The sequence below is a fragment of the Schistosoma haematobium genome, chromosome 2, assembly GCF_000699445.3.
Source record: "Schistosoma haematobium chromosome 2, whole genome shotgun sequence".
In the NCBI taxonomy this organism is placed as follows: Eukaryota; Metazoa; Platyhelminthes; class Trematoda; order Strigeidida; family Schistosomatidae; genus Schistosoma; species Schistosoma haematobium.
Window position 1 is genome coordinate 19,469,261 of NC_067197.1, and position 27,299 is coordinate 19,496,559.

The 27,299-nt window shown below is 29.8% G+C and overlaps 1 protein-coding gene across 1 annotated transcript in view; it reads left to right on the forward strand.

Annotated features, from left to right (window-relative positions):
* The window catches only part of KIRREL3 (Kin of IRRE-like protein 3), a 119,721-nt gene that overhangs the window by 80,723 nt on the left and 11,699 nt on the right, over positions 1-27,299 (forward strand). Inside the window, exons 5-11 of the mRNA XM_051214531.1 lie at positions 8,467-8,600; positions 9,442-9,559; positions 12,792-12,937; positions 14,339-14,596; positions 22,207-22,354; positions 24,611-24,759; positions 24,856-24,975. Of these exons, the coding sequence (XP_051067720.1) occupies positions 8,467-8,600; positions 9,442-9,559; positions 12,792-12,937; positions 14,339-14,596; positions 22,207-22,354; positions 24,611-24,759; positions 24,856-24,975 (1,073 nt within the window). The remainder of the gene's footprint in view (positions 1-8,466; positions 8,601-9,441; positions 9,560-12,791; positions 12,938-14,338; positions 14,597-22,206; positions 22,355-24,610; positions 24,760-24,855; positions 24,976-27,299) is intronic.

A 27,299-nucleotide genomic window follows, 5' to 3' on the forward strand; every position in this document is an offset into this window, starting at 1 on the left:
TCTTAATTGTGTTGCGTCTTGAAATTTCAAGCTGTTTGTACAGGATGGAAAGTTTTCAAATAGAATTTTATTCTACGAATATCATTGATCTTGGTTTGTGTAAATCATGTTTTTGTTTTCTAAAATGTATTGATACTTCTTTTTCATCGCCTATTGTATCTTCCTTACTTGTTATAGACATAGTTTTACAATAAGTTTTAGTTCTATATAGTGATCTAATGGATAAATAGATGGTTAAATGTTTAAATAGATAAATATATAAAACGACACTTAAATTAGTAAATATGGTGTCTAGATTGTATTCAATATCATTAATTAGTGTTGTTAGCACTGTCTGTTATAATTGATCAATATTAATTTTATAATTAGTATGTATCTTATAAACGGACAAATACACGTGGTATACATTGGACAACGTGTAAAAAGGCCATGTTCTAAATTATGGTTGGAATTAAGTTTTGATTATATTATTTATAGTTTAATAAAAATTAAGTAAAACTATAGTGTTTCATTTTTATCACCATTACATTATAAACATTTTCTCTGTTTTTTTAAAATCCTGATATCTATTTTAATTACATTTTCCATGTAAATAATAAAACACTAAAAGATTTGAACTATGGTTAGTAGTGAAATCCAGGAAATGTTTGTCTCGTCTTCTTTGGGACTCGTTAGCTGAATACTATTTCAATCTCAGTTAATTCGTCATATAACGTGATCCTTAGACGGTGTTATTATCACCGGTCATAATATCTCATTAGAATATTTAGAGATTCTTTGAAAAAACCAGTTACTGGAGTGAACAAAATTGTTTTTTGATACATGAAATGAAAGTATACTTTATTATTTCTCGCTATGATTTTGTATTTGTGTTTATTAAACGTTTAAGTAGTTTAAATAAACATATTAGTAAATATTTAATTCGACCAGTTATGCTGTTTTATCAGTGTTCTAAAATAAGATAAAAGAATAATTGTGAATAAGTGTCATGTCAAATAAAAGTATTGTGATAGATCCAGAACAATGTCTACGATATATTGTATAGTATTTGTTAAACTTTTCTACTCAGCATTCATTGATTCATCAGCTAATCGACGACTGTCATGAATTTTCAATAAATAACTATATATATACGCAACTACATTTATTATACATTGTAAACTGTCTTGTTTACAAACTATTCCTGTATGACATTTCATTATCCTTCAATTCTGAGAAATAAGCTATGAAAAAATTTACCTTTCAAGAGGAAATACATAGACATCCTGGAAACAGTGGTTTTTAAAACATTGTTTCGGCTTAATTCAGAATTACAAGCTAGATGACTATTTAGAATTTACAGAATATTTTTCAGAAAAATCCCTATTATAATTTGACGCAAGGTGTTTCTTCGAAGTAATATCAAGTTCTACTTGAATTTTACTGATTCTTCAGTTGACGTCAATTACTGATGAACATTTCCTTTAAACAGTTTATTCTTTTAATATAAGAATCCAATTCTTACTACATAGACAGTTATTCATTCCGTATATTTAATTTTGTACTTATTTTATATATCCTTATAGTATATATATATATATATATATGCCTAGCATTTGCAAAGAGCTGCTAATGAATCGATTGGATGGCATTTTGTAACTGTAATAAATTATGGAATTTTTATTTTTACCTCGGTGTATATATATGCATTTACTCACATAAATTAATTAATATTATAATGTCTATAACAGCTGCTGTAACGTTTTGTGAATAGAATTTAGCTAAAATGATGGGAAAACAAAGGGAGAAGTAAATCATAGTAATTCTCAGTATCTTTAGTATCTAATTCACTCATAAATTAGATTAATAAAACCGGTTAGACTAATGATGTTTCATATTTTCACACTAATATTTAACTATCTATCCATAGTGATAGATAAATGACTTAGATACCATCAAATAAGTTACCACTAATATATATATATAACAGGAAAAAAACAATTCTTGAATATAACCTTAAACTTAATTAACTTTTCGTTACTTCTAATACGTTGAAACAAACTTCATTCAAATAATTATACCTATAAATCAATCACTATTGTAAACCAATGATAAAGTAACTATTCCCTTCATTGTACATTCAGATAAAATTGAATTACAGATATAAAAGTTAGTAATAGATATGTGTTTTTCTATATTGTAGTTGCTTGTTTTATTTCTGTTCATATATGTTCCATTTTACTACCTTTCATAATAAAATAAGAAACCTTTAAAAGCTTAAATATCTATGTAGAAGGTATATAATAGGATTTTATCACAATCAACTTCAATATGATTTGGAACTCATACAAAAATGATTTCGTTAGTCTTTGCATTCATGCCTATTGTGGAGTTACACCTGAATTACAATTTTTTTAGATATTATAATAATGATCAATTACTGAGTAAAAATTCAGTCGTTATAAACTTTTTTTTCAATTTTTATCCATTCCCAGTATAGTGAGACTATATTTAGATGGAAGAATGTATTTGTAAAATCTCAAAGAATAAATTTGAAGTAAATCTAATGTTTCTCTTGACAATATGGTTCAATCTTTTTCTAGAAAATATGATCATACATCAAGATTATAATTCCTTCATAAAGTTTGGACCAGATTGCTAGGAGAAACGTTGGATTTACTTAAAATCCATTCTTTGAGATTCGACAAATACATTCTTCCTCCGTCATATCTCATATGAACTCGGAGTCCGAATACTGTGAAATTGTTTGATCAAGTCTAAACGAAAGTTATTGTACTGTAATACTATTTGTTGAATTAATCAAATGGGATCTATCTAACTGTCAATTTAATGAACACTTTAGATTATTAGGTATATTATATAAAACAATTTAAAGAAACGTTGATTTTTGAGAAAACTGAAAATTAAAACTTCGCCAATTCACTTATAACCTGATCCATAACTTCAGAAGCACATTAATTGATGATAATATGAATATAGGAAGAGCAAACATCATCCAATTCATCCCTCTATACTTCAGTCGATCAGTATCATTCAATATCATGGATTTGAAACGGATGAAGCGATGTTGGTAAGCCTGAAAATATAGCATTATTTTAAGTAGGTACTAATGAAATTTCGACTGGCGAACACGGTGATGAGAACGTTTTTGTACTATTGAAATTTTTGATATTTTTCAACCGTGTACAACCAACATATTTTTTCAGTGCAATTTAGAATTTATAAATTTCCTCTAGGTTTTACATTTACAGTAAAATTAATCCTTTTTGATTAATGGTTTTCGGTGTGAATCTATGAGTATGTTACTACAAACAGAATATTTAATATCATAATTACATTCTTTTTGAATTATTGATCAAATTAAGGGAATAAAATTAAAAAAGAACATCGACATATGCAGCTATTCGTTTGTTTTGAATAAATGATCCACTGTTAACAATACAGGTTATTGATAAATGTATGTTTCAGTTGAAGCTAGTTATCTATCATAATGACTTGTATAGTTACATATTTAATGCTTGAAAATATTAAACCTTGGGTTTTATATGAGAAATGTTATTCTTTCCAAAAATTTAAAACAATTAATCCCTTTGATGGAATGGAATTTATTAGAACTATGTGATATATTAGCCAAATACACCTTGAACTTACTCTGATAATAATAATTTATTATCCAATGTGGTGTTTCACACTTTTTTATTGTGCTTGTTTTCTCTTATCTTCTGATTTGTCTAGTATGAACTTTTTTTTAATATATAAATATCTTAATAAACATATGTGTTACCAAACTGTTTAAAAGGTATTGGGCTAATATATCACATTAGTCTAACAAACTTCGTTTTATCACTGTATTATCCAAATGTTACTCTGTTGATCTGTCGGTATCAAACAATGACAAACACTTCTTTCAAATCAAGTTCTTTTTTACTTAGTTTAGTTTTAATGTCTTAGTTGGGGCAGTTTCTAAAATGGCTGGCATTTTGCGAACAAATGAGTTAATGATAATCCTTACCTTATTTTCATCAACATTTATTTAAAAGATTTTTAATGCCATTCATTTGTTTTCATTTCTAAATTACCTTGGAAAATTTCTATGCATGGTATCTATAATTATTTTGTTAAGTTTGTTGTGGAAATCTACACTTAGTAAACCATTGTTTTTTTCTTAACTTTCAATTTCGCTAAAATTCATCAAATATTTTCCGAAAAGAATGCTGAACTAATCCATTGATAACTTTATCCGCTGGGTCGAAACATGTTTTTCAAGTGCGACTCTTAAGAATGAAACTATCTGACCTTAGTCGACAAAAAAACTAATCATAGTTACATAAAATATTACTAATTTTAGTCTTCTTCTATATCTTAAGCACTGTTGATGCATATTTATATCATTTGTTCCTTACTTCTTTTCTAATTCTTATGTTAACATTTTTCACTATTTTTTTAAATTTATACCAATAAGTAAAGTAACGAATGTAATTTCCCACTTATATGTAAAGTTCTACTTTGTTTAATCTGCTGCGAGAGGTATGACTTAGCCTTGATAGTTTCGTTGCCTATAATGGTAACATAATTTTTTAATTTATCATGATATGCTCCATATTATATTGGGATAAAATTAAATATAAATCAAACACAACTAATCGTTTAAAAAATGTCAATCATTTACAATTTAAATATCACACATTTCGGTCACCTACTTTTACACTTTTATACTGAAACATACTTAAGCCAGTCATACTTTACATATCCTTGTCGATTAAATAAGTTTCGGTGAATTCTTTTTTTAAATTTTGTTGGATTCAAAGTCTGATATCAGTTAGAAAACTATAGAAAACTAGAAAGTATCCTTCGATTATCTCATTCATGTCTGAAATTAAAAGTCAATAACCTAATGATACCAAGCTCATAAAAGTACATCAGTTTGGACTTGAGTAATAATGTAGTCAACCGTTAGTAATGAATACCTTAACTAGTACGAAAATGACATTCATTGGGTCTTCAATAATTTTTATTTAATGTTAACTTACACCGTTCCTATAGAATCTATTCATTCGTTAGAATAAAATTATTATAATTAGTAATAATTTATATAGTGATTTTTTTAATGATTTTGTAAACTTAGATAATTGAGTTTATGAGTCAATTGAAGCTAGACCACCATGGAAAGCCTGGAAGCACTGAACAGCCGTTTCGTTCTATTGTGGGACTCCTCAACAATGCGTATCTACGACCCCGCCTCACGAGATTCGATCCCAGGACCAATCAGTCTCGCGCGCGAGCGCCTAACCACTAGACCACTGAGCCGACTTGCATCCAACGGTGTAGATGTACTAACTTCAAATAATCCACGTAATTGAGCGACACATCCACCATCGTTTCCAGTGAGTTACTATCTCACAACATATGCTCACTAGTGACTGTCTCCAAGAGGTGTATCCTGGAGTTCCAGTGAGGAGCAGTGATCAGTGGAGTTCAATCCAGTCAGTTGTGCGATTGTAACTCACTGAAGACAGTGGCCGATGTTTCGCTCAATTTCGTGGGTTAGTTGAAGTTAGATATCTACATCGTTGGATGCCAGTCGGCTCAGTGGTCTAATGGTTAAGCGCTCGCACGCGAAACTGCTAGGTCCTGGATGAGCACTTCTAAGGAGTCCCATACTAGGACGAAACAGTCGTTCAGTGCTTCCCGGTTTTCCATGATGGTCTAGCTTCAATTGACTCATGATCTTAACTATTAAAATTACTATAATATCCACGAAAACCCCTTCTGATTTTGTAAACGTTTAAAATAGTTCTTCACTAGCTTGTGAACTATTAAAAAATAATATAAACTTTTAAAATATTTAAAACATTTTAGAAAAGTACTTCATTTTAAGCTTTAATATTAAATCATTTTAAAATGATTAAAGAAACTGTGTTGTTTTTTTCCACAATTTCTGACGTATTCATAGAAAAACGTCATAAATAAAATAATGTACTAAAGTTTTATATAATTAGTATAAGAAAAATGAAAGATAACTCCAAAAAGTCATCATGGAAACAACAATCAAAGAACCCATCACTCATTTTATTTTAGGATTTATCAGTTGAATTCATCTAAATTATTATTATTATTGGTGTTTTCACAAAAATCATGTTTCACCATTATTCGTTTGAAAGAATGTGACCGCCTGTTGTGAAATATATTTAGTTTGAATAGGAATAACAGAGGGGGTGGGGTGAATGGCAAAAATATAATGTGAAGATGTAAATATGGTTTCCTTTTATTCATTGTACTTTGTACGTTTATGTATCTCATTTAATTGAAAATCATTTTATACATTAGAGAATATCTTTCTACAATTATTACTCTTTAATTGGTATGACTAGTAATGTTTATATTTCAATAAACATCATTTATTATTTATTAATAATTTATCCTTTCAAATATTAAAAATATAAGCATTTCAATGTGCAATAACTAGATTCGTCAGGAAATTCTTGGAGTTTTAGTAAGAAGTTGCGACCAGTGGAGTTAATCCGTGTAGGGTAGAGACCTACCTCAATACAATCGAAGATGGTCGCGCAATTTCGTGAATTGGTTGAGGTTAGACATTACCACCGTTGGATGCCTACCCATTGGTCTAGTAGGTTAAGCGCTCGCGCATGAGGCTAAAGGCCCCGGGCTCGAATCCCGCAAGGTGAGATAGTGGATGAGCACTGCTGAGAAGTTTCACAATAGGACAAAACGGCTGTCCAGTGCTTCCAGGTTTCCAACGGTGGTCTAACATCAATCGGTTCATGATCTCAATCAATATGCTTTTTTTACCCAGTTTAACATCACCAACTAAAATTAGGTGGAGAGCTAATAAAATCCAGGAGGTAGTGGACTCGTTTTTACCTTGGTTTGAAAACTCTAATCAATACACACCCATTATACCTCACAACCAACTCGATAAATCCAAATTTATTAATAAGTAAGATATTTTAAAGTCATTCTGTTTGCTTCAAGACTTCATATTTTAAATTATAGTTAGTTGGCGGAGTGGCCAAACTATCGTTATATTTCATCAATTAATATTCCATTTCTGGAACATGGGATTTCAAAAGTCCCAATTTGATATTGGAACCTCGAAAAATTGATCTACACTTTAGTCATTCATAACAACATAACCATAATTATTTTGATAACTGTTGTATCTACGTAAACAGCTAACCGAGTTGGCACTTGGTACCAGACACGTATAGATTGGATGACCCTTATAAGAACTTTACGAGGATGGACAAGGATTTATTTGACCCTGAGGATATCTTAGAACAATGTATGAATACACTATGTTTTACATGATTTATTAAGTCAGATTAGCAGCCAGATTCGTCAACACATTTGTAATCTTCTAACATCAATCATTAAAGACCAATGGATATAACAAATTGAATAAGCTACATAATTACTCTTCAGGATATGATTATATACCAAAGACGTGTGAAAGAAGATCAATTTGATATATTCCTGGCACTCAAACGATTAAGTACTTGTTCATCATATCCATAACTTGTACAGACCGTGTTTCATTTAAAGGCGGTTTGTACTTAGGCTTGATGTCAACCAGAGAAATCAAACACTAAGATCACACCTAACCTGAATGACTTCACGTTTCTTGGTTTTGTAACAAGTCTCTGAGAATTCAAAACTGGAGCTTTAAACCAATTCTGAGTTGTGAACGCACACCGCTCACGATGCGTACTTTGGGACGAAATGGTTGTTAAGTGTAACCTGGCTTTCATTATTTCTTTAATTGGCAACTGTCTGTAATGAATTAACATGATACATTTAAACCAAATGTTTAATATTATTCTATATGGGAAATTACTTGGGCATGTACGGTTCGTATAATTAGTTCACTTAATAAATAAAAATAAAGCGAGAATAACAAATGAGGTAGAATAATGTGAACTGATTTAATTACATGGTATATCCTTGTCTACTTACAGCTATATTTGTATTGAAGTACAAAATTATTCTAAATAGCAAATAACTATGAATGATAAGATGAAAATGATAGCAATATATACACATATTTATGAATAAGCATAAGAAGGAAACCTTAAAACGGATATTGAAAACATGAAAGAGTTATGGTAGTAATTGTCTTGAAATTCGAAAACTGACAGGATGTACTAAGCAATAATTGAAGGGAATTTGAAGACTGTGATGAATAAAATCAAAACAGATAGATGGGAAGTAATTTTAGAATGAATGAGATAAAATTTGGTCAAGCAAACTGCAAATTAATAATAATTGGACATAGTTTCAATCAATATCATGAGTTTACTTGATTCTTGAAACAACTTATTTGAAAAGAATTTCATTGATAACTATATCATGTCTTATGTTCTATAAAAATATTCTCCAATAATATATTTTCTTCCTATTTTACTTCAAACAAATGACTTTATCCTGATATCGATTATTCTCTTTCAGAGTTGATGCAACTAGTTCAATGAGGGCACATTTAAATAAATTGCATCATGGCAAACTTGTTGAATGTAGAGCAGAAAATACTGGATATGAAATGCATACACTTCGCCCAGCTCAGACAAAAATTGAAGTACATTGTAAGTTCCGTGGTTTCAATAGGCAAATATCATGTATTATTTATATTACAAATTATATTTCATATTTCTTGTTAGACAATAGTCTCGTCATAAATTTTGACATTTTAGTGACTACGCAAAAAGTCCGCTATATTACGTATGTAATATGACCAGAAAATTAAGACCGTTTTGATTAGGAAATAGAATTTTATTGAATGTTAGTCATGATAATAGTTGAAAGAAAACAGACTATTTTCTAGTGGCCTTTACAGTGATATTATCTTCTGTTATCTCTCTGGTCTAGATTTTGTGATTGATTAAGTGAACAAATAGCCAGTTTGATCAATTTTACTAATTGTTTTTTGGAGAAATTTACACTTAATCTGAAAATGTTAGTCTCAATTTTCTACTCATCAAGTTATCACAACAAATATACTATTATTTCATCTAAAATGTTTTAAGAAGTATTTGAATATATAACAGTACTCGGTCGGCGAATTAAGCATCTCATTGACTATATATTTTCATCATTCAGAGCCTGAGTTACGTTGAATACTGTGAAATTTCCAGAACCCGTGATCACCGCGAGCTAACATACGTTCTAAAAGAGGAATAATCAAGTTAATGATTAAAGTAAGCTCTGTGATACAGTGCTTGTTTACTTCAATGTAAAGCTTTAACGACGAATGCTAGCCAGACCACGTAGCGAAGCATACAAATTTAATTTCATTCTAATGTGAAAATATGCTTATACTGAGACTTATTTGCGATAACTCTTAGCATCAAAGCATCCTAAGTCAATTTTATTTTTATGAATGAACTAACCGCCTAATATAAAAATTGTTTTACTCATTTTTTTCAGACGCTCCTGTTGTGAGTATACAAGTACGTCCCTCGCGACCTGACAATCAATTTATGGAACATGACATTATTACTGTTGAATGTACAGCACACGGAAGACCAGATTCATTCTTCTGGGAGTAAGTGTCTTTATAGCTTAGTTTGCCACTCTCTTGGTTTTTGCTGTTAGCATCATTATCTCAGTGTATTTAGTTAATTTGTTTGTTAATCCTAATACTCTTCACTTCTAATTCCTTCAGACGGGAAATTCACAATTTATATCGTATTTATTTTAACGGTATTTTCAATCTTGAACTTTAGAAAATCCATTTAGCTGTAAATTATTAATTGAAGAGTGTGTGTAGATGCATATTATCAGTTAACCTTACAACAGAAAGAAATAGTTGACTAATCCCCTTTAAAAAAATTTCTCACAGTTGTTTGAATGATACAAGCTCATTAGCAAAATCTCTTCAAAACCACTATGGTTAAGTATTTTGCGTACAAAAAGACACCATTTCTTTCCATATATCGCAACAATAAGAGTTTTCCTCTTTATTTTCATTTGGTTGGCTATATGACCTAAAAAACAGTAAATTAAGTTCCAAATTAAGACAGTCATTATATTTATCGTATCTGTATTATTACTAATATCAATAAATTACACAATCTTCATTAATCTTAGTTTTGATCAAATTTTAACAAGTATCCAATTAAAAAATATTACGTGATTAGAATAGTTAATATTGCAATCATCTATTTGGATTTTTCTTCAAAAAATAATATTGGATTTGTATCTAAAAGTCGAATATGATGAATGATTGAAAATTTCAAAACTGTTGGAAATGTTATAAGTAAAGATAGATAGTGGCTAGCAATGGAATCCAGGATACACATTTCGTGCTATTCAAGACTCATCAGCTAGATATACCTGCATCTCAGAGTTCATGTTCATTCTAAAACTTGAACTCAGTACCGTCCACTTCAAAACGCCATCGAGTTATTCACTTAGCTTCTAAGTCCAGATAGTCACTTGCTTGTCCAATAGGGTAAAGTTTTAAATTCACTTAGTATTTCACAGATTGAAATCATGAGTCAATTGAAGCTAGACCACCATGGAAAACCTGGAAGCACTAGACGGCCGTTTCGTCCTAGTATGTGACTCCTCAGTAGTTCGCACCCACGATCCAGCACCCCGCGAGATTCAACCAATCCACCGTACACCATTGTCTTCAGTGAGCTGATATCTCACAACAGACCTGCTTGAACTCCACTGGTAACGGCTTCTCACTAGAACTCTAGGAGTATCTCCTGAAGTCAGTCACTAGTGTGCAGATGATTATTATCAGAAGGGGTTTGTGGAGATTTTAGAAATTTCACAGATTGAAACCATGAGTCAGCTGAAGCTAGATCACCATGGAAAACCTGGAAGCACTTAGTATTGTCTACTTTTTTGGAAATGTTCTTTATGACATTTGCAAAAACTAATAGAACCTAATGAAGAAATAAATTTAAAAAATTTTTATTTAATTTTTGAAATTTAGCTTACCTAACCATAATAAACAATCACCTGATGTATATAAATGAAAATGAGATCAAAATAAAATATTTAAGTGTTTCTTTTAAAAAAAAAACAAATTAAAAATTAAGTTTTTAATTTGTATAAATTAAAGCACATGTCTCAATATATTTCGGGGTTTAATTTTTCTTTTATTTAAGTGAATAGTCTGTTTCTGTCACCTTTTCTTTTTGTTTGAAAATGGCTTAGAAACATTTTTCTTAAAAAAAAGCATATTCTTTCTTAATAGTTAAAATGGTTTTAGTTAAAACAAAATGTTATGTAATCATTATGTTTTAATAAGTAGTTTAAATCAACTTCATGTTCATATTATCAGAATGGGTTTCGTGGAGATTTTTAGAAATTTCACTGGTTGAAATCATGATCCAATTGAAGCTAGACCGCCATGGAAAACCTGGAAGCACTGGACGGCCGTTTCGTCCTGGTATGGGACTTCTCAGTAGTGCGCATCCACGATCCCGCCCCCGCGTGGCTTGGTTGAAGTTAGACATTAACACCGTTAGATGCCCGCTCAGTGGTCTAGTTGGTTAAGCGCCTGGCGCAAGACTGGTTGGTCCTGGGTTCGAATCTCGCGGGAGGCAGGATCGTGGATGCGCACTGCTGAGGAGTCCCATACTAGGACGAAACGGCCGTCCAGTGCTTCCAGGTTTTCCATGGTGGTCTAGCTTCAATTGACTCATGATTTCAACCAGTGAAATTCATACTCATATCTTTATTTTTTGTTTGTTCGTTTGTTTCTTCTTTAAAATAAATTTTAAGATGGTAACCTTTCATTTGAATTTAATAATTTTAAAAAATATTTTTCTATACCAAAAAAAAACAAAATAAAAGGGAAAAACTATATTGATAGAATGACTGGGTATATGAACTAAGACAACATTTCCGAAATATGACCGTATTAGTTTTTTTGATATTTTATCTCAATTTGATGAGAGTAATTGTTATTATTACTGGTTGTTTTATTGTTTTATTTCTTTAAATCATATTCACGTTTTGTGTATTTCAGACATAGTTTTATTGATAAAACTCATAACAAAAAAAGGTTACTTAGTTACTATTATTTTAGTTAGTTGGTCTGTTATACTTGGCTATTTTTATACATTTTTATGTTATAGAGACTAATAAAAGTACAGTGTTTGTTAGGATAGTTTTAAAATTATACAAGTGATAGACGATATATATATTGAAACAATGATAATTTCCGGTATGACCATCTGTTAAATTTATCTTTCATAATTTAAAGAAAATATGTGATATTTTACCAATTGTTTCCTGTAAAGAATTAAAGTGTTATTTTATAAAATGATTCTTTCATTCAAACAGTCTAGGAAACGACCGATTTGGTGACTTTTTCTTTCATCTTTTTTGTATAGTAGCTTAATTTATATTTATTTTATGTTTGTGAAACATTACTCACCAAAATATAAGACATGATCAAGTTTCAGATGATGATGAAAGCAATCTTGTAGTTATTCGAAGGTTACTTGGTAAAAACGGTTTATGGCTGTAAATTTTCGTTGATTGAGTTGATGGTACATGTGTTACACATGCATAACCGAATTCCTAACTAATAGATGATGACTACCTTATAAAAAAACTAGACAAAGGCTACAACACAAAATCAGTCTATCATATCGCTGGCATTTTTAATGAACGTAGTGAGAACGTTCAAACTGCATAGCTAAGATCCATGCCAAAAGATGTAACTAGTAGTTTAAAAAGTTGAGAGCAGATTTATTCATTCTTTGTTGTTCTCTCGAAAGTAATATCACAATTCTTTTTGATTATTTTAGATGGTATGTAAATGGACGTCAAGTTGAAAATATCGCCGAATCATGGTATCGTCTCCGGTTAACACGTGAATTACATCAATCTGTATTTCGGTGCATTGCAATTTCAAATAAAAAAGGCGTTGCTGAAACAACAATAAAAGTTAAATGTGAGTTTATTTCTTCTATATGATGATATTACTTGACGAAAACCAATGAGAATTTACCTCGATAGTATAAGTTAACATTTTAGAATTTACTGCATGTTAACTAAAAGTTAACAGCCAATAAATGTTGGCTCACTGCCTACTTAGGTTATATATCACAATGATGCCGTTTAATTATATATAGTTTATGTTTACTAATGATCGTATGTCCAATTATCAACATATGGTTTAACAATTTGCAGTACCTAGTACTTTATAAATCAGTTTATTCTAATAACAATTCTATTATAATCGGACGACTCATTGTATCAATAGATGATATTTATCACAATTTTACAGAACATTGTGGTAAAGAAGCTAAAATAAACTCTTTGAGATTAAAAGAATATACGGATTTTACAATTTTCTATATATGTCAATTCCTTCTTAATGCTGACCGAATTCCACAAACTAAATCGCAGTGTGGCCACTATTCTAAGCGACTCGACATTGGATGTACTATAGTGAGATGTAAGGTGGTGGTTGGAGGTAGTCGATAGGAGACCTTTGACCAGGGAGCAGAAGTCCCCTAAAGATTGCATGTTGGCCTTTGCGATGTGTCCCAAATAGCACTAAACCTATGTCCAGATTTTCCTGTACACTAACTTCAATCACGACCGTACAATCGATAATATTAATATGCAATGATATGCAAAGCTACAAGGAAATATTAAAATTGGATTTAAGCCACTAAAGTTTTGATCAATAATCTAGAGTTCCTCCAATAAATGGTATTGAATCTTGGGAACTAGAAAATAAATAATTTTTCATCAGTTTATATAGTCAAAATATATGTAGAAAACCAAAATCAAATCAAGAAAATCAAAACAAAGAAAATACTACAGAGTGCAAAGGAATTTTGAATATCTTTTTAAACATTGACGACCTGTTACTCCAGTTCAACAGATTTTAAAGAACATTCAGAGAGTTTATATTTGCTTCACTGTTTAAGATAATAATTTTTAAGCTTATCAGCTTAGAAGATATATGGTGTTTGACTACACTTCATTAAAACGTTCCTGGATGTCGGTTAAAAAATATGCCTATACTGTGTCGAATAAATGAATGATTCGTCACAAACTTAAAACTTGATCACTCAACGTTGCTAACAAATATATCGTTACCAATTGATTTACTCCTTTCAGTCTAATCCTATTAGATAATAACACTAGTGAGGATGTTAATGAATAGTGTGTTTTGAGAAAGTATAAATCCCTTCTATTTTTAATAAATAATTTCTGGTGAAATAAATAATACAACCTATTGCTTTTAATCTTCAAATCGAATGTAATATAAAGCAAATTATTTGGTTTTAACATATAAACAATAAGTATTCAAAAGTATCATTATTTCTGATTATTTTAGTTGGACCTCAATTTCATCAAGCTTCAGCTTTACTATTCACAGCATCTCTAGGTGAAGATGTTTTAATGGATTGTCCAGCAATAGGTAATCCAACACCGCATATTGAATGGAGACGTGAAGGTGGTAGGGAAGTTCTTTCACGCAGTGTTTCACTGAAACGTGAAAATTTAAAAGAAGAAGATTTTGGGACGTATATATGTACAGCTTTTGTACCGGAATTCCCCCCTGTATCCAAACAAATGTATATAGCTAGACGAAGTAAGTTTGCTCTATTCGCTTGAATTATAAATTCAGTTGATGTTGTATTGTTGAAAAAACTACAAATATTGATTTGCTACCTAACCAAGTTCATCTTCTCTTCAAAAATGTCTCAAATACTATGTCGAACGCAATACAGTACTAATAAAAAGTAACCATAGTAATTAGTGCTTCAGACTGCTAATTTTCCATCAGTCATTTCTTTTTATAAAAGTTTCATTGGAATTGTTTCATATGACGGACTGCAAACGGTCATAACTACAACGATGAGACAAATCTCTAACCGTCATTAAAATATCTTTAACCTAAAATATGTCTGCATAATGCAAACTCGCATGTGAATTCAGAGGAATGGTTCACTGGGTTGGTTTTCATTATGCTGCTAATCATCCTTAAAATATGTACTGTTGAATAATGTCAGAAGAAGAACCAGTTAAAAAATAAAGCACAGTCATTTTATATTGGCACGATCTCATTCATTTGAGTAAGTATCGTCTGCGCATTCAAATGCACTTTTTCGTGTTGAAGTGAGCTAATAGTGTGTGCGTGTGTATATAGTTCATACCAAATGCTGTTTTTAGTTTCAAGCAGACTACATTTTTTGATGAGATTCTAATGGAAATCTACTATTGCATTACTGGCATTCAGTAATACGGCTCTAACTTTAAACAGGCAAATTCAAAAACTAATCCTTTAATTCTACACGTTTGATAAGTTGATTTTTCCTTAGAAGCTAATCTTATATTAGGAAAATATTCATTCGTTCAACCACCATTTGAATATACTGTTTTCATCTGTGACAAAAGTTTTGATACTTTTGCTAAAACAGTGTCAATTATCATTTATTTTTAGTAAGGTATCATTTATTGTTTTACTAAAAGTACAGTGAGTTATGTTTATGATACGTTGAATAGATGCTAAAATAATGTATTTTTGCAAAGATTAGAGCACAATAAAAGAAATTAAGACATATTAAGAGAGAGCAATTTAAAGGAAACTGTCATTTATGCTTTCTTATGCTTTTTTGAAGTCGTCGATATATTTTATCTCACATAACCATAATTTTTTAAAAATGAACCATGAATAAAACGTTTAGGGAAAGGCAGGAAAAGTCACGACAATATCGAAGTCTTTTCTATTGTCTGTCAACTTGTTTTGAACTGTAGTCCACATTTTTTGAACATCCAATCGATTTTATAATGCTAATTACATTCAATGTTATTGGTAGACAATTGACTGACTCCTTTTTTCCTTGATTGTGTTATATTCGCAAATTCTCAACTGACTTATGTCTAGTGCTGAAAACCCAAAATCCTACAACAGGTAGCGGAAACTCAACGACTGTTGATATTAATTTATTTAGGCCACGAAATAAATCAAACTAACGTATGAATACATAACACTTTATATGAATTATTCACAGCCAGATTACCAATTGGATTTGTTTAACTTGATCTCATCAATATTCAACTTCGGTTGACCACACATATTCAATATCATACAGTTAGGTATCCATAACCAACAGATATATCTAATTGATAAATTCATGTAACTACTTCTAACACACGATCAATTTCATTTGTAAACCGCACACCAATCGATCAAATCATTCGTCACCAATATGAGATAGTGGAATTCATAGATTTACACAAGAACTTGAGGAAATCAATGTAGTATATAGCTTACTTAGTGACATGTACAACTAAAATTTAATTAAATAACTTTTGAAAAGATTTTCTTAGAATCTAGAGATAATTTAAAGAAACTAAAACTAGGAGATATTTAACAGGACATTTTCTGCACTATGAAACCAAATGTTAAAATTCTTTCATAAATCACACTGTTTTCTAACAATTTCAATAATCTCCACTATCATCATTGGTGTATACATATTTTACTGGGCAATATTGTATATCCATCACATTAATTATTTAATAAACAGTACTTATCTACGTAAAACTATAGGACTCCAAAATGAAATCATTAAAAACTGCTTGTTCTAAAACATTATTCTATTGTCCTGAATTTTTGATAAAGAAAAAGAACTACACAGATGAGTATTTTATATAAGTATGGCGTTAATTCACATAAAATGTGAATACCTATATATATATATATATATATATATATATATATATATATAGAACGGAATGATATTTCAATTCATGATTTTCATATTATGATCTAAGATTCAGACAGAAGATTTGTACATTTCTATTTAAAATGTTACACAAACTTTGTGAAGGTATAAGTAAATAAATTGATATTTTACTTACATTGTGGACAGATAAATTTATATATACATATAACTGATTTTCTATCCTCATAAATATAAGCAATGATATTCTTAACTAAGGAAGAATATAAACTATACACTAACAACAATTAATCTAATAACAAAATACCAGTAGGTGAATTGTGTAACTGAATAGAATGTACATATATATATATATATATATATATATATATATATATATGATTTATGATTTGGCATTAGATATTTGTATATCTGTGTATGGGATGTATATTAGTCTACAAAAACTGATGAAGGTTAAAAAGGAATTCTCGTGAAAAAAACATAGACAAAAAAAAGAAAAATTTATGATAAAAATATTTCTTTTTTGCTTTATTATTAGTTATAAGTCTTTCTTCTTTCCTAGTGTTGGATAAAAAAGAACTTACATTTTTATATTTTTAACAATATAAAACAGTTGCGAAAGTTGTAAAATCAACCTTCGGTCAAATAAATAGATATTAAAAATCATAGTACTATATATATATATATATATATATATATATATATATATATATATATAATTATCATTCATTCAATCAATCATGATTCCATTGTAAATGTAGCTGATAAAAAAGGGAAAAAAATATTTGAACCGCGGCAAGATTATTAATTTTTTGAACAATGAATAGAAAAAACAAAAACAAAACAAACGAATTAATGAGTGCTTATGAAACACCTAAAAATTAGATAAAGAGGGTTATATCGATTTCATATAACTTATAGAAAATAAAAATCTATTTAATTGGTTACAAAAATATATTGAAAGTAATTTTATAAATATAATGAAATATATAGTGACATTCCAATATCATTGTGATTACTATTTTTTATGAAAAAAATATCAATGAACGGATTTACTTTCAAAGATACGGAATTTGGAAACACCTCTTCCAGTAGTAGTAGTAGTAGTAGTAGTAGTAGTAGTAGTAGTAGTAGTAGTAGTAGTAGTAGTAGTAGTAGTAGTAGTAGTAATAGTAGTAGTAGTAGTAATAGTAGTAGTAGTAGTAGTAGTAGTAGTAGCAGTAGTAGTAGTAGTAGTAGCAGTAGTAGTAGTAGTAGTAGTAGAAGTAGTAGTAGTAGTAATAGCAATAGTAGTAGTAGTAGTAGTAGTAGAAGTAGTAGTAGTAGTAGTAGTAGTAGTAGTAGTAGTAGTAGTAGTAGTAGTAATAGTAGTAGTAGTAGTAGTAGTAGTAGTAGCAGTAGTAGTAGTAGTAGTAGTAGTAGTAGTAGTAGTAGTAGTAGAAGTAGTAGTAGTAGTAATAGCAATAGTAGTAGTAGTAGTAGTAGTAGTAGAAGTAGTAGTAGTAGTAGTAGTAGTAGTAGTAGAAGTAGTAGTAGTAGTAGTAGTAGTAGTAGTAGTAGTAGTAGATATATTACGTAGTTTATGAGTTATTTTTCACCTACAATTAAATACATTTTTCTCTCCTCTTTTTCTTTCTTTCTTGCTACTTAAAATGTTAACGCTTCTGTAATATGTCTGGTCTATTTAATGATAACTATCTTCATCTTAAAAGTTTTTTATTGTTAACAGATACAGTTTTTTTCTTAGTTACTTTTTTTCATAATATACAAAAGAGAAGGGTTGATTATAGTTAAATATATTGATATATGTTTTAAGTAGTATTGTTGTCAACATTATTTAAATGAATTAAATTATGCTAAATACGAATGATTAATAGAATATACAAATTTAAAAACAAGCATGTTGTTTATGGTTTAAATTTACAGAAGATATATTATTGAACTCTACTATTCATTTATTATTCAGAAAGAGATCTCCATAACACAATCATCAGTAGTTATTATGTAATTGTTTTATTTACGTCTATTCTTTTTAAATGGAAATACATTACCTATTAATTAAAGTTAAGAACTTCTGGTCAATTTTCTGACTAAATTTAACTCAGTCTTTTTTTTTTTATTAACCAATTCAACATTCATACGAATGTATGTTGAAATATTATAAAATGCCTAACGTACAAACTATAGTGTAATAACTTATTAACTACAGTATTAGGATGTTGTAATGATTTTCTTCGTTGTGCATAGTCATAATAAACTATTGGGTTAAAATATCAGAAATTTTTCAAATCATACAAACAACATAAATTGAGATGGCAAATTGATTTACATTTGCTTTGTACATATCTAATGTTTATTTCCTAAGGTTAAACACTAAAATTTGGACAGACTTATATAATAAGTTGTAGCAATCAAAGATAGCTAAGTCTCTCAATTGATTCTGTCAAAATGTTACTGGAAGTTAAATCATATTGTTTAAAACTAGTATCTTTGTAACGATAGCTAAGACATCCTTTCAGTGTTATATGCATTTCGCAACTTAACCTCAGATATAAAAACGAATAGAATGTTGGATACTGGAATGTAAAAACTGTTACAACATTACGTCATTATGATATATTTTGAAATATATCGACGAAAACCGTCGTAAATCATGAGTGAAAAGTGTTAAATATGAGCAAAATCGATGCTAGTAAACAAACAATGCAATACGTATAGTTTCATTGGTTAAATCGTTAACTGATCTTAGCTAGACCACGAATAAACACCAGGAGAAGTTGAACAGCTGTTTCAATCTATTACAAGACTTCTGAGCAATGCGCATCCACACCACCACATAGGGTCGAAGCAAAGACCCCCTCCCTCATACTGAGAAAAAATATATCTGTTTGCTAAATGAGTGTCTGAAAGATAGAATAATTTAAAGTACAAATGTATTTGTGCAACCAAGATTTGTTTTAACCCATATTACTAAAGTATAAGACTGTTAAATTTTGGACTTCCTACCTAACAAATTCATTACTTCTCACACTTCTGAAATTAGCAGTTATCGACTTACTAAAACAACGTCATGATTTTGTCTAGCTACACCATACTTCTTAAGCAATTACTCAGATACTAAGTGCGTTCTTCTTGACAATACAAAAATACTTGCAAAAAACACTGAGTACAATTTTTTATACATTCATTCAGGTTAGTCATCACGTGGTAAAGAACTCAGGAGGCTTACTAAATTATAAAAATCATATATCAAATACATCATTTGCATGTCTTCGTTGTGTTGTCCTTTACATACTCCATTATTCCACTAATTCTATCGTTATTTCGATTCCTCTAAGATTTCATTTCTGTACAATTTAATTCACTCCTCTGCTGCCATGCATTCCACTTTCGATTGCAACTACATACTACTTAAATTTGTCAGCATAAGTAGTATACAACACCATTACATTTCATTCTCTAATCGATTAACACTATTTAGCAGTCAGCATTTTTCATAGACTAACACTTGTTAAAATTCAGACATCGCTTTGTATCAACTAATTTTATTTGCTTGTAACAAGCTGTAAAATAAAATATTCTGTGTAAGAAAATACAAACCAGTATAGATCATAAGTTAAAAGTAATCGGACAGTTAATCAGTTCAGTTGACTATATGAATCACTCCGTAATAAGTTCTAAATAAAAATTAATCACGAAAATGAATAGTAAAAGTGAAGCTAAAAGAAGTTTCGTCTATATTAATGCATTCAGATGAAAACAACACATGATGATCGAACATTAAGATAATACTGACAAGTATATGTTTAGATTCTGCCATTCTAACTAATTGAAATATATTTCATTGAAGGAAAATACATTATAGATCTTTTTTTCGAAGAAAAAAAACTTTTTTTTAAAATAAGCTAACTTTGAGGGACAGGACTCTCATATATCGACTGAAGGTTGATATACTGTAAAAGATTGACAGATTTAACCTTGTTAATTTAAAATATGCGACTGTTTCCCTTGTTTTTTTTTCATTCACATGACAATGTTTATTTCAACAACAACAAAAAAAAAGAACAAAAAGGAAATTCACAAAAGAATAGATATGAATGATTAGAAGTTTGTCTCATTTTTAATTGATGGATGACTGTTATGAAAATGAATCCCATTATTTGCAAGGAATATTATGTTTATCTCATTAGATTGTCAAATGAATGATGAGTAATTTTCATTGTGTTATGAATTAATTAATGATTAATTATATAAAGAAAAGGCAATTAATTTTTATACATAGACTATATGCTAGTTTGGTTACATTTTGGTATCATAGTTTATATTCCAAGAAACTTTGATTGCTCTTTTCATTTGACCATTTTTTTGGAAAAGTTGACAATATGAATTCAATAGTTGAAATTATGAGTCAGGTGAAGCTAGATCACCATGGAAAACCTGGTCTAGCTTCAATTGACTCATGATTTCAACTATTGAATTCATATTGTCAACTATTGAAATTACTAAAATCTCCACAAAATCCCTTCTGATAATATGAATTCAATTTATTGATTCAAATATTATTCGGATTACGCAACTATTTTACAAGTTGAAAAAAATTTCATTAATTAAGTTACTATTAGACAGAGTTAATAGCTGAATAAGTAAAAGGATAATACAATGCTATATAAGCCAATAACTAATATGTTTAATTAAATAATACTCTGATAAAATACTCAAATATCATATTCTATTATAAATGACAATTTAACAACGAAAGAATACGTTGATGTTCTTCTTTCTTTGTGCATAATTAATTTACCACTTTACTATTAACAATAAAATTCAAGATAACTATTCGTTTGCATCAGTCACAAATAAATAACTCCATTTAGATTATCAAAATGATTGAACTTAAATATTTCATTTATATCTATAATGATAAAATATGTAGCTATATTTCTTAACAAGCAAAGAGACAGGTTTGCTATACTATTTAAAGATTAAAGGCTATCTAGACTGATCATGTTTAGTAATTAATAGTTAGTGAACATTGTCATTTAGGTTTTCATTGTCACAGTATTATTTATCATTTGGTAACCTTAATTAAACTATGTTTACACAGTCATTGTTTGAGTTGCCGAATAATGAGGTTTTTGATTGTAACAATTAACTTTACAAGTTGGAGAAGATTTTGTCATTGGTTCTACTAGTAGGTAGTTCTAATTAATCAAAGGCGAATGCATCAAAGCTTTACAACATTTTGAATGTTTGTGAAAATTTTGGCTTTAATAATGTGTTCAGGGATCTAAAATTGTCACATATATTTCTGAAATACGTTTTAATTTTAACTGAAATTTTAATATTCAGTTATTTAATAGTAAAATGCCTCTACAGAATTCCGCCTTCTCCATTGTGGCGCCACAATCTTTTAGTTATCCATTTGTCTCATATAATTACAATTGGAACTTAAAATCAATTGAAATTGATTAACTAGTTCTTATTTTTATTTTTCAAATTTATTTCACTGAAGAACCTCCTCGTATTCAGCCAAACCCAATAGTTCATGCTTATTTAGGTCAACCAGCCAGATTACGTTGTACAGTGAATTCAGTGCCACTTCCACCTTCTGGTCAAACGCATTGGTATTTCAATGGTAATCCAATTCAGCCAGATTCACAGTAAGTTTATATACATATATATATAATCATTGGGATACCAATATTCCAGGTGTAATTAAACTGAGTTCAATCATATTTTAAAGATCTAACAATATCTAATATGTTTACAGATAAGAGCTATACAAAAAACTAAATCAAATAATAAAATAAATGTTGTCTATACCCCCTTATTTCCATTAAGCTAAATTTTCATTCCCTTAAATGAACTGTTAATAAATTTTTGCAATGGAAAAATCTAATAATTTGCCTGTGTTATTCTATTAAAGTGACAGTATTCATAAAAGTGAAATCAAACGTTTTGCTTATACTAGCTCATTTTTTAAAAAAAATTGAGACCATTATCAACATTACGATAATGTTGATAATGCCTACATGATATGTCAACCTGTTTCGGGTTAAATATTGTGGTATGCCTGAAATGTGCATCGGTGAATTCAGATAGTGTAGTATGTTGAAGATTATCAGAACTATGTGGTATATTGGCGCATTACATTACGAACAATCTGATCACACATATAGTCGTTAAGAATATTTCTATAAAAAGGTAAAAGGTCAACTAGAAATTTGGAGGGTAAGAGGGAACAAAGATAATCAGGGAAGTAATGTCAAAAACAACATCCATGAAAAAAACCGATAATTCAGACATGAAAATACCGTATTTAACTTATATCTTGAGTCGAAAATTTATTATGTTCAAAGAATCTCAACCGATGGCATGAAATTCTACGCATACTTTGATATTGTACAGAGGATGAACTTCAATGACTAGGGTTTTACTGATAAATGGATAAAATAAATATATTTTCACGAGCTCCTACGTAAAAGACTTCAAATGATCTTAAAGTCAAAATGTCAGGCTACTTATAAGTAGTCAATTCTAACTATCTAAAATAAGCTCTCAATAATCCATCCAGTATCAAATTTTGATGTAATATGAATAATAAAAGAAATGCCACAACGAAACTCTACATCTCACAAACTGTCCCGACCGAACCAAATAAACAGTAATTTGCCTTTGTTACCAAGTATCAAGACAGTTTTTCTCAACTGAGAGTAGTATTTACTAACGGCTTACATTTATAAAAGGGAGTTGAAATCTATACAAAGCAGATTTATAAACTAGATGGCTGTTTTTCCTGTTTGGATTTAATTCCACATTATATTAAAAAAAACTAATCCCCAAAACAGGAGTCTTTCAAATAGCCCCGCTCTAGCTAGTTAGTCTAAAAATTGGAAAAATCGATGTTAGAACAAATTTACTGTGGGTTTACATCTTAAAATATGGTAAGCATTATCAAATGTCTTAAAATCGTGCCAAAAATTTTCAAACAGTTCTAACGCTGTTACCTTACTAGTCAGTAGTGTAGAATAATATAAAAGGTTGCCTTTTGTCACTCATTCCAGCAATGACATATATTGATCATCGATACACATTTATGTTTTTATACTTAAACTTATCAAACTATATTGTATGCTGTGTATATTTTAAAAATTTGTTTCAATTTAATTCTAACTATATACTGTCAGATCGACTCAACAAAAAAAAATGAGAATCAAGTTTAATTGATAAACTGTTTTTTCAATAAATTTTGGTTTATTGACAAGGCTTTTTGCTTTGAAACAGGTATTCCTATGAAAAGACGACATTTATGAGAACAATATGATCTAACAGAACAATACAATATTCCTTCTCTATTGAAAGTGGAAACAGCGTGTAAATAATGTCACATCTTAAGACCTCTGCCATACGCATATGGATATATATGTATTTAAAGAATGGCGATCATGAATTCTACGTAAGACTGACTCTTCTATTGACAAACTCAAATAAAACAGATCATAAGAGTAATGTTAACTTTGCGATTTGCCATGAAAGTTTTCTAGGATAGATGCTTAGGTATTTTTAAACCAAACCATTAGGAAATGTTACCTTTCTCCTCTCAGAATGTTTAAAGGAGTTTGTACTTAAACCAAACTTACTTTGAGAATATTGGCTAACTATCCAGTGTCTTAAGATTTATATTAATTTTTCTCAGAATCTTATATCTTACATAACCCTACTTGGTCACTTTTTAACATACATAAACCGATCTACAAGATAATGCATTATCAGGTCACTCGAAATGTATTACGCTAATAATAGCATATGGTTGTGATAAACTTTGATTTATCATCCCACTTTTTAAACCGTTTGCTTTATCAATCATGTTAATAATCTTCATTTTCTTCACTACCTTTTGATATTTATTTAATTAGTCATAAATTTGAACAAGAAGAATTTATCGGTGGTGTGGTACTTGTTCTTCATATTGCACATGTGATGATGAGTGATTTCGGTCAATATAATTGTTCTGTGAAGAACGGCTATGGATCAGATTGGAAATTAATACGTCTCAGTCATCAAGGTTAGTTATTTCATATGTATATATAAACCTAATGCCATTTTATTGAGAAATTTTTATCACTAAAATATACTTTGTATATATATTTCTTGTTTACAGAAGATATCCCAATTCAGTTTATTATCGGTGCAGCGGTCACTGTCGGGATTCTGTTAATAGTAGGATTAATACTTCTGTGTATATGCCGTCAAAGAGTATGTGGATTTCGTTATAATAAAGGTAAGCATATAAACAAAAGGAATTGAATTGTAAAATAATGTTATGATTATTAGTTTGCTGCAAATCAATGAAATTTTCGTTGATTAATTAACTTCACCTTAGTTTAAGTTATGGGTCTTTGCAAAATCTCTCTTCCTTTCTTGATCTCTCTCTCCCTATATATATGCTGATATCAAAATATGAATAAAGCGGTATAATGCATAAACATTTTGTGTTTAACTATTCTTATACATAAGGACTCTAAACATGCACAATTAAGTGGCTGTTATTTGAAGTATTCGAGCAAGTCTCATAACATATTGTGTAAGTAATATCAACCATGACAAGAAAAATCCAGAAAACATTAATTAAATAAATATAACAAAACTAAATAACAAATATTTTTTTATCTTATAATCTATGATTTCCTATCTATCTAAATACTATAAATAAAATATTCCGTAGTTCAAAAAGACAGCTTCTAAAAGACTGTATGGTTGGTTCAAGATAAATCTAAATATACCGATCGGTTTATTCTTGATGAATCCGTAAAGGCAAGTGATTCCAAAAGGTCACTGATAGTGTTTTACGCAAATTTGACATTAACTCTAATAATTTTTTCACTTCTGATCACATCATTTGGGCATATTTAGACCAACCTTGTCACTGACTCTTTCATATTCATATTCTTATCTATTATATTTCAATGAATCAGTCGACTCATATTAAACAGATCAGGATACAATAAAAACAACTTAAATTTTTATTTATTTTTAGTCCTTTTATTTCGTGTAACTTATGAGTAAGATGATTATTTAGTCATGTTTTAATCGATTCTACTTAAACTGGAGTCCCATCACTGATATACTTAGTAAAAGGTCTATTATATATATATATATATATATATATATATATATATATTCTTTTTCTCTTATCTATGACAGGTAAAAAGTGTTAGTTAATACAATACGAAAGGGATTATTTTCAAAAGTTCTAGCTTGAAGTAATTATGATACCAAACAAACAGGAAACTATTTAAATAAACAACATAGTTTAAACAAATGAAATATAACACTAATCTGGATGGTAGTTTTCACTACTACCTGATAGAGAAAACATTGAAATAATGTTTAATTCACTTAACAACAGCATATCATTATAATATCTCATTTAAAATCTTAATATAAAACTTGAAAGTATCACAAATAGAATTATTATTATCAGAATGGGTTTTGTGGAGATTTTTAGAAATTTCACAAGTTGAAATCATGAGCCAATTGAAGCTAGACCACCATGGAAAACCTGGAAGCGGGTTCGTGGATGCGCACTGCTGAGGAGTCCCATACTAGGACGAAACGGCCGTCCAGTGCTTCCAGGTTTTCCATGGTGGTCTAGCTTCAATTGGCTCATGATTTCAACTTGAGAATTATTATTATTACTTGATTCTTTTCAATACATGATTCTGAATGTTTTGGCAAATGATTAATGGATAAATAAAGTTAAAAGAAAGTATCATAACAGTCTAATACTAATTAAATGTTAGATTAGTTTTATGTTGGTTTGTTTCTTTTGTACTGTTTCAAATAAACTAATTTGAATACAAAGTTAGTCCTTTAAAGAAAGAATATAGATTTTTTTACAATTTAACTAATCTCCCATATATTCATATAAACAATCTGTACATGTACACAAATTTTTTTTTATTATTTGAACACATATATATTGGTACAGGAGTGCGCCAAATATATATGCGCCACACAATTTCAGTTCATTAATTGCGTGTGGGCTGCGATACTGCCCGGGTGCCCAGACCGAAGCAGGTGGTTATCTTAGGGGGCCACTCCCCGAGCCTTTGACCTAAAGGTCTAACCCACAAGGCAGTGGGGCATCGTGAGGAGATGCAGTCCCATGGTAGCCGGTGACCGAAAATTGGTTCATACGCCATTTGTTCCCGCAGGATACTGGTGCCCATGTGCACCATAGATTTGGAATCCGGTTAAAGCGCCGGACATTCGCTTTTCGTCCTCTCATTTTCGTAAACAACACCCCCGCCACGAGAAGGCAGTGAGTAGGACTTCCCTGGCAGAGGCTGTATACGCGCGGCCGTGTGAGAGTATTTCGAGAGGGAGGGCGAACCCACCCTGCTCTCGGCCATACCAGGGCGTTTGTATATTAAACATGTCATTCTTATTATATCATTACTAGAGTAAATGAATTATTAGTATAGTACTTATGAAAGAATTATATCATGTCCTTATATACATTCTATACTATAATGAAAACTAGATAAATATGATTTTACAATTTCTACCTAATTAACTCAATTTACAACTATAAATACCAAT